The sequence below is a fragment of the Anas acuta genome, chromosome 4 (genome assembly GCF_963932015.1).
Source record: "Anas acuta chromosome 4, bAnaAcu1.1, whole genome shotgun sequence".
Lineage (NCBI taxonomy): Eukaryota > Metazoa > Chordata > Aves > Anseriformes > Anatidae > Anas > Anas acuta.
The window spans coordinates 8314291-8330793 of NC_088982.1; the positions used below are offsets into that span (position 1 = coordinate 8314291).

General features: G+C 41.5%; 1 protein-coding gene across 1 annotated transcript in view; it reads right to left on the reverse strand.

Moving 5' to 3' along the window:
- Nucleotides 1-9060: 9060 nt before the first annotated feature.
- The window catches only part of LETM1 (leucine zipper and EF-hand containing transmembrane protein 1), a 30021-nt gene continuing 22578 nt past the window's right edge, over nucleotides 9061-16503 (reverse strand). The window contains exons 13-14 of the mRNA XM_068679690.1: nucleotides 14466-14604; nucleotides 9061-12972 (exon numbers count right to left, since the gene is read on the reverse strand). Of these exons, the coding sequence (XP_068535791.1) occupies nucleotides 12823-12972; nucleotides 14466-14604 (289 nt within the window). The 3' untranslated portion in view covers nucleotides 9061-12822. The remainder of the gene's footprint in view (nucleotides 12973-14465; nucleotides 14605-16503) is intronic.

The following is a 16503-nucleotide window of genomic DNA, read 5'->3' on the forward strand; positions in this document are numbered from 1 at the left end:
GGAGCCTGCTCCACCTCCCCATCTCCTGCAGGACAGCGTGCAGGGCAGCATGATGGTAATGCAAGAGCTACTTGTACAGCATGCAGGCTGAGCACCGGGTGGCATCACTGCTGAAAGCTGCATGGGATGTGCCCACTGGCCTTTGCTCACCTTGAATTTCCGCAGGAAACTCCAATTTTTTGCCCCTAAAACTTTCTGTTCGAGTTGCATCACTATTATTTGACACCAGCGCAGTCCTATGACTCTGGGTCTAGGTGGCAGCCTCTCCACCCATGCTCTAGAGAGGAAATGTGACCCATGGTGAAGATCCCATTTTCCTGCTGGGCGTTGCATATGGCCAGGACAACGCTCAAGGTAAGGGGCTGCAGCCTTGAGACATGTTCCCAGTGCAGCATCCTCATCCCTTTGCTCCCCAGCAGCTGGGACACACCACCCTGGACCCCTCTGCCTGGGACCCTTGAATTCCAGTCCCCAACATTACATCCCAGCTCAACACAGAGAGAAAATACTTCCCTCTGGGCTCCGCATTTTAAAATGTGACGATGCTTCTGCATGATTTATAGAAAAGGGATGACATTCAAATTCTGCCTGGGTCCCAGCCACCACATTGCATCCTTGTAATGGTTTCCCAATAGAGACAGATTCCTCTTCTGGCTGCCTGACTCTCCTTTCCCCTTTCCCCCGATATCAAGGGATCTTAAAAGCTTAGAAAGCTATAGCCATGCTGATTTTGTAATACACTTGAACTCTTCTTTTGCCTTGTCCTGAGGGGGACTTGCTGTAATTTGGTTCTTGGAAATAATTTCTCCCCTCATAAAACACCCCTGATTGTAAACCTTCCAACGAGCCCTTTACATTAAGATGTCTTAAAGTTTTATTTTAGCAATCATAATAATAAACAACTCCGGTCTTTGCAGGGCTTTTCATCCCCAAGGCTTCCAGGGGCGCCTTCAACCACTGCACGCTGGCTTTGTATGGGGATGGATTCATCGCCTGGCAAAAATGCAGGTGTTCCTGGGGCCACTGCTGGCCCCATGCAGAAAATCTGTATGGGAGAGGTACCGAGGGGATGGGATAACCCAGGCTGCACTGCTCGGCTGACACAGCAGCCCTGCTGGGGTGTTCACACCTGGAAAAAGCAGGAATGCTTCATGTCCTCCACTCCTCCGGTGCCAGCAAATTAAAGCCTGGTGGCTGGTTACCAAGGGACGTGCTGCCCTCGGGGTATTAACCCAGGGGTTTGGTTAATTAATAATTAATGTTACCGATTGCACCGAGAGGCAACGGAGGTGAGTTGCAAGGTGGGAAATGGCAATTAAATCAAAGGAAAAAAGTCGCTGTACAGGTGGTCAATGATCACAAGTGGGCTGTCTGGGGAGGTTGTGGCCTCTCCATCCTGGGGCCAAACCCTTGCGTTCAGCTGGACAAAGCCCTGAGCAGCCTGCTCTGACTGGTGCAGGGCATTGCACCAGAGACATCCCACGATCCCGTCCTAAATCCTTTTATCCCTAATCTGGGGCAATACCTTAAATCAGGAGCGGAGCTGGTTTAAATGCCTACATCAGCCTCTGGAGGAGAAGGGAGAGCCGGGATTTGAGCAGCAAACGTTCCCAAATGTGGGGGTTCCTAAAAGTAGGGGTTCCCTACTAAAAGTAGGGGCTGTTAACTCACAGCAACCAGCCATGCGTTATCCATATCAATCTGGACCCGCTCCAGCCCCTCAGTATCAGCGGTGGGGAGCATTACCCGAGGCTAGATTCAACACAGCGTGCTTCAGACCTCAGCACCCGCTGCAGCCACCTCCCTTATCCCAAACACAGCTCGGCTGTGGAGCCAGCCCAGAAAGCTCTCGGCGTCACGCTGTCCCACTTGGGCTGCAGTCCCCATCACTTCCAGATGTTCCCCCGTCGCCCTGCAGCCTCTCCAGCTGCTGCCTCCTCGTTACGCGTGTGTGCACTGGATCGCACCTTCCTGCTTACGTCTGTCCTGAAATTCATCTCCCTGGCTGCAGCCCCACGGATAACTCTTGTGGAGGAGAAATTATTCCTCCCCCCTCCAGGGGTTTGTGCATCCTGTGCGGGGAATGACAACGAGGAAAGCCAACGAGGAAAGGCTTTGAGCAAACTCCCCAGCTGGCCTCTTTCCATCCAGCACCAGGAGCTCAGGAGGTTTATTCGGACATGGCAGCCTGCAGTCCTCGCTGCTAGAGTCCCACTATAAAAAAACACTGCGAGAGTAAAGGTTTTAGGATCTGGAGCCAGTGAGTTTGAGGCTGGATATGGAGGATGTCACCATGGTCTTTGTTGGCATCACTGTGTGTTATATTCAGATCCATTACGATCTGACAATGTTTTTTAACCCCCTGGCATCTTAATTGTCTTGTGACACCAATCCCAAAGGAATCCTCACCTGGATCCAGGCTGTGTCTGGATTTAAACACAGACCTCTTGGGGGATTATTCTGTTTTTTATAGCCCTTTAGGTACCGCTGAGAAACAGTCCCTGTGGCTGCAAAGTGCTTTTAAGCAAGCAGCAGCTCTGAACTATCAAGGCAGCATTTAAATCATTCTGTGGGGCAGGGAGACCTGGGGCAAACCAGCACAGAAATCTGTAGATCGAACAAAAAACCCATAACCCATCCACTTTGGTCCAGGATCCAGCAAGTTCCAGCTCTGCTGTACAGTAGCTTCTGAACCACAGTGACCAGCACCACGAAATATGTTGAAAAAATCTGTGCTGCCACAGCTGAAAGCTAGCAAAGGTGGAGGGCAGAAAGCAAGTGATGTGGAGGTGAACCAGAGAACAACTTTTTGTTTAAGGTTTTACCCCACGCAGAGTAAATAATGAACAAGTCATTTATAATTTGTAAGTCCAGTACCTACAAAATCCCATAAGCTTTTCATGGTATCATTTCACAGTGACAGGAATGCCGTTGTTCTCAGCATCATCAGCTGCACACACACCACCGCTTAACCAAAGTGGGGAAAAGAAAAAGGAAAACTTACCGCCAAAAATAATGAAAACAGAGATAATTACGGCACTTTAGAAAAAAAATAAACAAACAAACAAAAAAACACAACAGTATTTGGGCATCAGCCAGAAAGCTTTCTGCTTAGACCTGGGTAAGGCTTCCTAAGGGAAGCGTTATATTTTCGATGCAGAGGCTCAGGTCTCTGCTTTTAGAGCACATCACAGTCGATGAGTTTAGTACTTTCACATTTGAACCAACAGCCTATTAATTTTTTTTTCAGACCTTCTCTAACACCACATGGTGGTTTGTTCACTGTGTAATAATTGCACAAATTGCCATCAGTTCCATGGCTGTCATTGTGCTGGTTTCACCCTGAATAACCTCGTGGATTTGGCAAGTGAGACTTAACGATTCCACATGGTGTTTTGTCCGTGTGACCCTCTTGTTTTCATTTTGGTCCTTCCTCTGTACCCTTCTTCATCAGTGTGGTGTTGGGCATCGTTCCCTGCAGGCAGGGGCTGCATGCACAGGAGCAAAGCAGGCTGGAGAAGCAGGGTGATGGGAACATTACAAAGCCGAAGGGTCCTGTGCCCAGGGAGGAGCAACCCCATGTGCCAGCATAGGATGGAGATTGGCCCCCTGGAAAGCAGGGATCAATAGGAGAATCCCACCAGAGGCTGACATAGGATTTCTCCTATGTGACATAGGAGAAACCCACCAGGTGTTAGGAAAATATTGTCACCAGGAGGGCGGTCACACACAGAACCCAGACCTGGGGAATCTGTGCGATTCCCATCCTCAAAGACGTCCAGAACAGGTAAAGGGCAAGGACATCAAAACACAGCCCCACTCTGAGCAGGAGGCTGGATTCAGTGACCACCAGGGGGCCACTCCAGCCAGAATTATCCCGATTTTCCAGTTCATACCCTTTCAACAGCTACGTTTCTTTAAAACATGCCTGAGTTATTTGAAGCATCACATCCAAGCCACCAAATCACGAGTGTGTAACTCATTCTTAATGGAGCACACCGGCATTGCTCTTACAACAGCTGGGGGCTTGGTGGGAGGATGCGAGCCCAGGTGAGCAACTTGACCCATCACAAAGGGACCAAATCCTCAGCAGGAGCTGGGAGGCACCTCTGGATGTGGCGTCAGATCAAGCCAAGGTAGGAGACATCACGCAAGGCAGCTCTGGGCACCTTGAGCAAAGCCTTGGTGCAGCAGAGTTTGTAACAAACGCTGCACTCACCGACCCAGCGGGGAGGGCTCTGGGCAGGAAGGACACGGGTCACTAATGGGAAAGTTAGGGAGCTTCTGGAGGAGCTGTGCAGCTTCGAAGTTACACACATTAATGCATAATATGAGCACTCAACAAAGAAAACAGCTTCAGAGGCTTTTCCACCAAGCAAACTGAAGCTGAAATTACAGAAATTGGTGTCAGACAAATTCACTAGAAACAGTTTGGCTTTTGTTACTTGATTTTCCAAGGGCGGGGAAATCATTTATTTTTGTCTTATTAAAGATTTCTTCCCCTCTGCCTTCGTCCACAAGAAAACCCCCACAAACCACAGCGTGATATCAACAAACCAGTACAAGGGCTGACCAGGGGACTGTGGTTGGCTCTCCTTCAGTGTCAGTTTTTAAACTGGAGATTTGGAGAATTTCTTAGAAATGATGCTGTGTTTTAAACAGGGATTAATTTTAGAAAGTCCAGTGGGCAATTATACTAGGTCAAAGCAAGCAAGCAGTGTCGTGGTGACACAAGGAGAGGAGATGGAGTATGAAATGGGGGGAGCGTGGGGACACCCGGCAGCCAGATGTGGCCTTGGGGTGACAGCAGCTTCATGAGGAGAGAATAAGACAACAAGCAGGGAACAGAGTTTGTGAGCTCAGAGCAAGGACCCGGGTGTAAATAAATATGGGCTGGGGAAAATCAGGCATGGGATCCGATGGGAGAAGTCATATGAATGCGGGGAGGGGATGCGGCAGCATTTTAGCTGGAAGGCAGAGGATTTGCAATGTTAATTACAAAAAGCGTTTTGTAATTTCAAACCAGATATGAAGCACCAGGTGTGGGGTGGGAAAGAAGAGTGGTGTGACCCAGCGTGATGCTCGGCACTGCAGCACCCTCTGCCTGGCGAGGATCTCCTGCCCCATCCCATCCCATCCCATCCCATCCCTCCCCACCAGCAGCCCGCTCTGGTCGGGCCACGCCACCAAGCAAGCGGCCACCACCTGCCCCTTGAAGTCCCCAAGATCCCCTCACCATCCTGCCCAGCTGGCCTCTTTGCCATGCCAAGGGTCTCGGGGACTGCAGCATCATGCATTTAAAATGTAGCTGGTTTTCTGTGCTAATTCTTCCTCCCCATCACTTATTCCAAAGTTTTTTTCAGACTGACATCCATTAATTATTGAGTTTGCACATCCAACTCCCAGCTAGCTCATTTCCAGAGCAGGCACAAAGGGTTTTCTAGGGAAAAGGGTGCCCCAAGGGGTTTAGGTACACCTCAAACCAAATCACACCGAGTCACTGCGGCACCGCAGCGCTATTTTTGTTACGGCATTTGGGTGCGTAACTCTGGTCACAGTAGGTAGGTCTAAAAATACGGCTGCCCGTGCCTTCCCTCTCAATGCCACTCTTGATTTTGAAGGCTAAACCTCAGAGCAGATTTTTTTTCCCCTGAAATTTTGTGGCTGGTGAAAAATGCAGCTCCCTGTGCTGGGATCCAAAGGGAAGGGTGAAAAAAATTCAGCCACCGCCAGGGCGCATGCTTGTGGCAGAGGAAGGTGAGCGTGGAGCCCGATGAAGGCTGCTGCTGAGCTGACACGGACCAAGAAAACACCTAGTGAGATGTGAATTAGAAAGAATTAATGGTAACTGTTTCAGCTCTGCTTCCACCATCACAAAGCAAGGTACTGGGAAACTGAAGCGTAACAAGGACCCGACAAATTGTCCCTGCCTAGTCCTGCAAGTTGAGTAAGGGATGGAGAAAAGAGAAAGATTGGGGTACGGGGAGGAGGGAGAAGAAAAACATGCTGATTTGCTTACTTCTTTAGGGTATGTTAAGGCTGAGGGGGAAAAAAATCTTATTTTTTCAAGTCTGAAGTAAGCTGAAGGGATTCTCAGGTTTCCTACATAACAGGCTGTTACTTCCCATAATAATAATAATAATCATCATCATCATCATCCAAATGTCAATTTACTATTAATAATAAAAAATATAAAAAGTATAATATAAAAAGTTTAAATTGAAAAAATATAATATAAATAAAGTAATTTAATAATATTCAAAAGACATAATAATAATAATAATAATGTCTTTTGAATATTATTAAATTATTCATTATATATTATAATTATTATTATTCAAAAGACATAATAATAATAATAATAATAATAATAATAATAATAATAATAATAATAATAATAATAATAATAGGTCTTTTGAATATTATTAAATTACTTTATTTATATTTATATTATGTTTTTTCAATTTATAACTTTTTATATTATACTTTTTATATTTTTTATTATTAATAGTAAATTGACATTTGGATTATTATTATTATTATTATTATTATTTGCTCATCTTCAGCTCTTTTCAGCAGCTCTCCTTCGGGCAGGCTCTGAAGCCCTTGCCCAGCAGAGGGTCCAAAAACATGGTAAGAAATGAAGGAGAGAGAACTTTGCTCGCTCTCACCCTGGAGCCAGGACAAAAGGCAGGGGGAGGGAGACTGCACGGCCGCTCCATGCACGCACTGGAGGCTTTGACATCTCGAATCGCTGGCTGCAGCCTTCGCTAGGACATAAATCAGGCCGTTCATGAAGGGCTCTGCTCTGCCAACGCACATAAAGAGAAATACTAGACGGAAAGAGGCAAATCTGAATCAGATCCATCTCTTGCACGGCAAAAAAAATCCTTTACGCCAGTTAGATGAGAGAAACTGATGTTTGAAAACCACAGAAGGTTTGGCAAGTGTAAAATTGTACATGCTAATGAGCCCCCAAAGAATTTTTGACCTGTGAAGGATATTTAACTACTGAGAAAGATTTATATCCAATAATACACAAAAATGGAAGTGAGCACAGAGTACAGGGAATTAGAAACATACTACAAACATCCTCCTGTTCACATCGGACTTGAGAAATAATTCAGGAAAATACCAGAAACACTTTTCAATGTAGAAGCAGTGAGAAAAGTAAGACTCCTGAGCCAGAGAAACTATTTAGTCACCATTTAAATGACTTTTCACCAAAAGGTTTTGCAGCAATACTCCTGTATTAGCTGTAAGACCTGAATTTGATCAAGTCAGAAGTTTTTCCAAGCAGTTTTCCGCATACCCACATTGGCAGCCTGATTTCCACTGCACTGGATTGTAGCAACGTCTCCATTATCTAGAATTTCTAATTAGTGATGTTAATTATCACCCCCCTTGGTGTATATTTGTGGACAATTATCATCTGTAAGAATGGATTAACGCTCATTTGACACAGGGGAAGCACAAGGAAAACTCTCTTCTTCCCAAGAGGGATCAAACACCAGCAGAGGCTGCCCAATGGTCGCGGTCTCCACCCTTGGGGATGCTCAGACCCAGACAAGCAGGGTCCTGGCAGCCCAGCCCTGATCAGGAGCTGCACCACACGGCTCCCACCCAGCCCCAGCTCTCCTGAGGCTTGGATTTGGCCCATGCCTGGCACCTACAAGGACAAGCAGAGCAGCCAGGCTCCCCGCCTGGGCATGGCCCTTTTATTTTCCCACTCCATGAAAGCAAGAGTTACAAAAACGCACCCTTTACAATCCTTTAGATTGTAATAACTAGACTCAGTTGCTCTAAGTCTTCATTACATGCTTAGAAAAGAGAGCTATTTCTTTCATATAACCAATTATCTCAGTAAATCAAAAGTGGACGTACCTGTCTTGGGCACTCAGGACGTCATGACGATCAAGCACACTTGTCAATGCGCACCTTGAGTTTGCAAACTCAAAGCCACAACTTCCTTGCTAGTCTGCTTTACCACACTGCTGCACAGCAATCCTATTCACAGAATCACAGAATCACAGAATTTTCTAGGTTGGAAGAGACCTCAAGATCATCGAGTCCAACCTCTGACCTAAAACTAACAGTCCCCACTAAACCATATCCCTAAGCTCTACATCTAAACGTCTTTTGAAGACTTCCAGGGATGGTGACTCCACCACCTCCCTGGGCAGCCCGTTCCAATGTCTCACTACCCTTTCAGTAAAGAAATTCTTCCTAACATCTAACCTAAAACTCCCCTGGCGTAAATTCGCCCTAAATAAGCCTGTAATTAAAGGAAATTTTAAAGCAAAAGCTTAAGAAGTATCAGAACTTGTTCCTTTGCAGCCATTATTTGATATATGGCATTTGGCTTTGAGTGGAGAAGCAAAAATCCACAACCAAACTCAGCTTATTGATTAAGTTATTCCAAAAGCACCTCGAGACAGGAAGTTGTTTTCAGCCATCTGTTGGAGTACTTCGACACCAGAAAGTAGATCCACATGTTTGTGTGTTCCCAAATCCTATTTGCAAGAAGCCAGGGGGCTGGCTGCAACGCAGGCCCCTGCAACGGGACCTCTGCATCTTCTGGGCCTGGCTCATCCCTGCTCTGCACTTCTTAGTCCTGAGCACAGCTGAGCCAAGATGAGCACTGACACTTCCGAGAGCAATTCCAATACAAATTATGCTCGAGATGGCTCAATTATTTCCAAGGGACCACACGTGCACTGGAACACCTTGCTGACTTGGGCTCCGCTTCCCACCCAGGCTGCCAAAGCTCCAGGGAGAGAGGTAACAATAAATCACAAACAGCTTTCTAATGAAAAAGCATTTTGTGGGATGTGCTCAAGGCTTAGAAGCCTGCTGTACACTGAAGTGAGCTCTGTAAAGAACATTAAGCTAACAGAGAAATATATATGTATATATAAATATAGGCACACACCACCTGTTGTGTGTCCTCTTCCACCCCAAGCATCTTAGTTTCAAAGCTTATCATCAGGAATCTCATCTGAACAGCAATCGATTAACACTAAACGAAGAAAAACAAAAGAAAATAAAGTAATGGACAGATCAGGTTTCAAAATGATACATTTATTAAAACTAAAAGAACAAAAGCTCCAATTAACTTAAAAAAATTATATTGCATTATGGCAAACACAGGACCAGTATGCTCAGAGCATAGACAAGAATTTTTTTTAACTTAAATTTATAACATAGACTGAAATTCTTAAACTCAAAACTTTGAATACATACCAAGAACAGAACGTGGGATTTTTCTTTTTAATTAAATATACCCAATAATTTCATATAAACAATTTAAAAGGATTTAAATACATGCTGAAGTAGCTGAAGATTAAATGATTAGCAGGATATGTAGATACAAAGTTCAAGAGTTATTTCAGAGTTGTATAAAAGATGCAACTTTTTCCCCCAGACAAAGCCTATAGTGCAATGAACTCTCTTGTCAAGCGAATTCTCTGCCTGCATGCATTCCTGCTGACAAACCACCTATTAGTTAGCTTTTTGGTACTTAACTTGCAGGCAGGTTTACTCATACATCATGCAATCAGCGATGAAAATCTCAGTAAAAACCATCTTTTGAGATAACACATTGGAAACAAATTTGTCAATAGGTCCTATAACTGTTTTGAAGGGGAAGAAGAAAGGACATCCTACTTTTTTTTTTTTCTTTTAAACACTCATCTCAATAATTTATTATTTTAGATGGATCTGAAACAACCCCAACAACGGCTTTACTGATTGATTACCCAACTCTGAGCGTAGAGGCTTTGCCTGTGTAAGTCACAAGGTCACCCAAATCCCACACGTCCTTTTAATTATTTAAACAAATATTTACATCTCCTGATTAAATATTCACTCAGGAATAAGTTCTGACCGGTTACTGTACACCTGGAAGTCATCCTTTCTCTGAAAGTACTGTGGCTTCTGGTTTTGGTCAACATGAGAGACAACAAAGCGCGTTATCTGGAGCTAGTCCACAAGCCACCGATCTGCTCGTGTTGCCTGGTTCACCTGTAGAGCTGTTCGTGAAGGTTTGAAACCGAGTAAACGTCAATCACTGAGGGCTTCCCAATCTTTCTGAGCTTGCAGAACATGTTAAAGTCCAGTTGTCACGGGCTTCCCTACTTTGACATCAGAATAAAGAGATTTCCCACAGAAATGCCTCGCTACTGATGTGTATGTCACTTAAACTCTTTAGGTAACAGGGGAAAACTGACGTTTGTGACTGAAAGCCATACATTTGTGTGTTTTTTTTTTTTTTCCTATGTAAACCATTAAAATTTCATCATATACAATGATGAAATTTCAAACCAGTCGAAAAGCTGAAAGTCTTCAGTAACCATACCACAATTATTTCAATTGGAACATTCTTTATAGGAAAAGAATCGGCTACTTTTGGCTCCCTTCTTACTTAATCCATAAATTTATGTGAAAAGTAAACACAATCCAAGAACAGCAGCAATGTGTCTTAAACTCCTGAACACTACAGTCAGATAACGTACTGTCAGGAGAATTAAAGATGTACCAAACTTCAATTCGTAACGCTTTGAAAACAGCTTTCTCTGCTAGCTCCCTGTTTTCAACTTGTGTGCATTTGAGTCCTCCTCATGCTGAGGCTTTTGCTGTCGTGTGAAAGCTAGCAGACCTTTTTAGCTCAAATAACAAATAACTTCACTGCATCTCAGGAATGTTAAGTAAGTCTGTTATATGCTGTTCTCAAACTGAAGATAAGCAAATACAGAATTTGGGGTACATAAAAGCCCATTCATTTTAATAGTTATTTATACAATGTAAAATTAGTTTTAAAATTTTATTTTTTTGTCAAGTTACTCTCACTTTTTCACCTAAGACAAGTTTGGGCCTAAAAAAAGCATCCAGTCCTATCTTCAAAATCTACAAACTAACTTTCATGCTGTAATCTCCAAGTAAGTCTTAATTTACAGGAGAATAACCCCCCTCATTTATGGGTACATTAATTGCAAAGTTCATACTGATTTGAAATTTCAGCTTTGTTACAATAATTTTACACTTAAGATATAATTACAGCAATTCTCAGGAGGAACAGTCATATTACCTACCGTAAAAGCAGCTTTCTTCTCAAACTGTACAGAATATTAACTCAATATTTAAACTAAACACTGACCCTTTTTCTAGAATTATTTGTATTGTACATCCTACTGTACACTTTGCTTTGGAAACAACTAAATACAATGGTCCATTATGCAAGCCATGAGACTGTCCAAACTTTTTTGTTCCACTAACTTGAAATGAATTTTTACAAATAATTTAGCCAATCTAGATAAATACTGAACATAGAATTACGATGAAATACATCTGGGAGTCAACATTTTCTATAAAAATATGCTACTACTACTAAAAGCATTAATACTACTAACTGCCCACCTCAATATTGCTGTGTACAGAGACATACGATGTGCTCTCTATAATGTACACAAAATCAAGAGATCCTATGATACTGGGTGAAAAAAAAAAAAGATAAAAAAATAACCCTGCTGGTTCAAGTCATACTTGTTGTATTTCATCATAGATTTTAAGAAACAAGGGAAATTCCAGGTTACCAGGAAATATGAACCTCCTACAGTTGGCATTTTGTTTTTGAAACTAAAAAATTTACTCCTCTGGACAGACATTAAAAAGTAAACCTTGACTTACTGTCAGTATTTAATAACACAAAGACAGCAATCAATTAATTAGGAAGCCGATGTAATCAAAACACTGCCAATATCAGACATCACTTGCTGACTGCACAGTAAGCAAGGCCATGAGATGAGAGTATTTAAGTACTTTGAATGTACCTGGTTAGTGATTTTATACCTGAGATGACAATTGAGAGGTAACAGAACTAGTTATGGTAAGTAATTGCCAGATGAATAACAACCAACACACCTTCATAATTGCTTTTTAAAAAAATATTTTTGCAAAAAGATCACAACTGACATTTTTCCCTTACAGTTAATTTCATTTCGCTGTTTAGACAACCACTTTATCTCATTTTACTCTGTGACAGATTGTGTTCTGAAACTGTTTGAAAGGCTCCTGTGATTCTAATGCTTTCTTTAGTAATTCATGGAAGTTTGAGTAGAAGCGACAACATCTACTCCCTAGTCTTAAGAAATTTAAGGCACCCATAAGAAGCAAACTTCACGGGAAGTTTCAATTCTAGGGAAAAATAAGTCTGATTTTCCCTTCAACAGGAAAAAAAAATCATGAATTCATACAAGTGATTAGAATGTCACATTCTCTGTCAGTGAGGCAACAACTTAGTGATATTTAGTTCATGTAAGGCTCAACCTAATGAGCTACTATTGAAGCCACAGAATCTTCACCAACAGGTTACCAAAAAACGTGGTATTGTGACTGAAGGGAAAGCTTGTATTAAATTCTGAAAGAGCCAGAAGGTAGAAGCAAAGCAAGGTTGGGCCCCATGTAACGATGAAAAGGAAATAAATGAAAAACATCTTTCCATGATCAATACACTTAATTTATACAGCAGACTTGCAAGTTTAATGGATCACTGTACCACAACAATGAGTGCAAATACATGATTTTGTGGGCAGGAACACTGCTGAAGAAGCATATTTTGTTTTCATCTGTATGGAATGACAGTAAATCATTTCTCTGATGAACGGAAATTTCATTCCATATGTCAGAAAACGTATCTACGATTTATTACTAGAATCAGCTTAAAACACTTTCCATAATCACAAAAGCTCAAGTAATATGTAGCTATTAGACACAAAGATATACACAGTTTTGGTTACAATTGGGCTTTGCTTCAGATTCTGAAGCTTAATTCTTTATTTCTGCAGCTTCTTTATCGTGCTTTTCCTTTGCTTTCTCTTTTTCTTCCAGTTTTTCTTCCTTTTGAAGCAGTGCCATAATCTCAGCGACCTGGCTGGTGCCAATATCAATATCTTCTTTGTCAATCAATTCTACTACCTACATGAACATCGAATGAAATTTAAAACAGTATTTTTTTACATTTTTCAGACATTTTTATATCTTAATTTTTGTTAAGAAAAAAGCAGCCACTTCTCTTATATTCAAGAATGGTGTGTTTTTTTTTTCCAACATGAAATAAATATAAGCTACAATCAGTGCCTAACACATATCTGCAAATTTTAAAGCAAGTGATCTAAAACTTTTGATCTCGACACGTGGTATTTTAGAACATTTGTTAAGACAAACCCACTTACTATATGTTTCAACAGAAAGCTCAGATTCAGTATCTAATACTTCTGAAATAGTATTTAGATAGTATCTGCATTATAGGCTTCATTTTGTTGAGGACACTTGTACTAAATAGAAAGGCATAAATTTACAAAAAACAACAAAGTAGGGGGAGGGTAGGTCTTTTGGAGAGCAAAATTTAAAAAAATAGTTTAGCATGCACTTCCAAATTCCTTTATACAGCTTTTTGTACAAATATGTTCTTGACACAGCTCCCCAAGTTCTTAAAACTGTCCAGCATTATATGCAGATTTCAGGAAGTTCATTTACCCTGTGTGCTAAATGTTACTCAATGCAACAGCTGTTCAGAGTATCAGTGAAGAGAAAAAATGTATTTCAAAAAGCTGATACTGTATTTTTTAGCTGGCCATAGCCTTCTATCTTTAAAGAGGATTTCTGTACAGTACAGAACATCTAAGTTTACCAAGCAGAAAAGGAACAGGAAAATGAAGGATTTGAAATACAGGGGGAACCTGAGAAAGTTCTGCAAAACAAGAAAACAGGACAAAGTGGGTAATAAAGGGTTGTCTAAAAGCACAGTATCGTATACAGAACACAATACCCACTGAGTGGAAAAATGCCTCTGAAAAAGCACTGAGACATTACATTAAAAGGAGCAGAAAGGAAGCAGAAAGAGACAGAAAGGTCAAGTTATCAGAGGCCACTATTGCTACTGCCAGATAGACCCTGTCAGCTTTAAGAGCTGAGCTCACTGACAAAGTTAGTCATTTACAGCGGACCTGAAGTACAACTGATGGTCTGAAGTCCTTCAAGCACAGAAGATATAGGTCACAATGAAATTAAGTACACAAGTAGGCAGAAGATGTCAAGACTGAAGAAATACTGGTACTCCTGAAGTAGATCCAAAGCTCCTTTTTCATTCTCCCTCCCATTCATAAGTAGCATAACAGAATTACCAGATTTTACAGAACTTTACATGTGCAAGACAAACCTACCTCTAATGCAGGTAACAGACACAGGGTAAGAATCATTCCCCCCCCTAGCCCTCCAGAAACAACAGCTATACAGGTCCTGGAAATGCTACTATTTATTTTAAAATCTACTCACAATACATCCCCAGAAAACTCATTGGCATCAAGTAAGGATTCTTGAAAAAGACATCAATATGAATTCAAGTCAAAACTGGCGTAATATTTGAAGAATGGCTAGCCTTATTTTCTTTAAATAGTTCATAGACTTACCTTAACAACATTATCTATATCAATCTTGCCATCCTTGTTTTCATCTAGTGCCTCTGCAATCCTAGTTAGCTTCTCCTCTGGAATCTTCTGGATTTGTTTCATCGCATTAATTAGCTCAGCAATACTGATGAGATTCTCCCTAAAGAAGCAGCACAATCTCTTTACGGCAAGCAGTTACTCCAGAAGATTAAAGGTCATAAGAGACAGTACTGAAAGTCACTACACTGCAGGTCACTTGTCAAACATTAAATAATAATTCCTAACCCTGAACAGAATGCAAAAAAACAAAAACAAAAATGAGTTACTGATCAGCAAAGCACTTTTCAAATTAATCTTTATCTTTCCACAGAAATTCACACTCTTGGTTCCACTTGCTTTATTGCACGAATACAGGTGAAAGTTTAGCAGTTTCTGTGCTTCCTAGCCTGTATATCTAACGCCCTTTGCACTCTCCATTTATCAAAGGTGCAGTGTCACGCACCTGTCACCCCTGTGGATTTAGGAGAGGCGGGCCTACACAAAACAACTCAAGCATGCAGAAAAAAAGCACAAAGTCACAGGAAAGCAAAAGCTTGACAACTAATTGCTTTTAGCAACTTGGCTATTTCATTAAAACAGGCTTCATTCCCTCATACCAAAGAATACACTCTGTAAAGGAAAGGACTAAATTTCACATTAGAACTAGATTTCAAGTGTTCCCAGTATCTGCTTATTCATCTCATGAAGTTGTCTGTTTCCTGCAACCTGAAACCTCTGCTTGTTTATGCAGTTTTATTAAGGAACCATCTTCCAGCACAGGTCAAGCTGAAATACAGGAGACAGTGAGCGGAATAAATATTAAATAGAAGGGCTTTAATGCGCCATACATGCCCCTAATCTCTAAGCACAGAATGATTTTTATTCAAGGGCCATTTCATTTTAAATGAAAATCAGGTAGAAGAAATTCTTCACTCAGAGGGTGGTGATGCACTGAACAGGCTGTCCACACAAGCTGTGGATGCCCCATCCCTGTCAGTGTCCAAGGCCAGACTAGATGGGGCTTTGGGCAGCCTGGTCTGGTGGGAGGTGTCCCTACCCAGAGCAGGGGATTGGAATTATATGATCTTTAAGGTCTCTTCCAGCCCAAACCATTCTATGATTCTCAGAATGCCACTAATTATCCTGCACTTTTGCTTCTATGATTTTTCATGGCTACATAATGACTGCTTTGACTTAAACATTAAAAAACAAACCTTTGACAATTAAGCAAATGTTCAAACTTACCATTTTCAATTGCTAACAAATCACATACAAAATTGAAGTTCTCCTCCCCAAAGCCATGCATTAAATAAAGCATAATTATATTCAATACAAGCAGATGCTGTATTTTAATTTTAATTTATAAATTTGGATGGTTTTGATCAAGAACCCTCTATAGCACCTTTCAAATGGCCTCCTTAATCTCACAGAAAATCTGAAACAAATGACTGCTTGCCCTGGGGACTGGAAAAAAAAAAAAAACAAGTTTGCAAGGAAATGAAGCAAAATCCTTATTTCTGTTTAGGTTATGCTCTTTGGGAGCTGGGAAGCTTAATGAGTTACACAAAATTGTGCAAGCACAAATTTTAACACTGCATTTATAACCACAAATTGAAAATTGTCACAGTTTATTGATATCTCATCGTCATAATAGGTAACATATGACTGTGTGACATGTCACTGCCTGAAAGCCTCTAGTACCATCAAGATTTGGGGAAGTGTTGATAAAAGTTTCAAATGAGAATTGTTAGCTTTTACTTGAAAGGAATGATCTTTTATTTGGGATAAACTTCTTAGCCAGACCTCTCAAATACTAATTTTACCATCATATTTGCAAGTGTGTCAAAATTGAAATGAAGCAAGTCTTCAGAAGGGAACCGTGTAAAATTACCTCCTTGCTTCCATTAGATTTGTTCCCTCATTTCTCTTCAAGATGTTGTCTGCTTACACCAGACAGAACAGATTTTATTGTTATTTTTCCCCTCATTACATGTTCACTACTGAAGCAGAACATGAATAG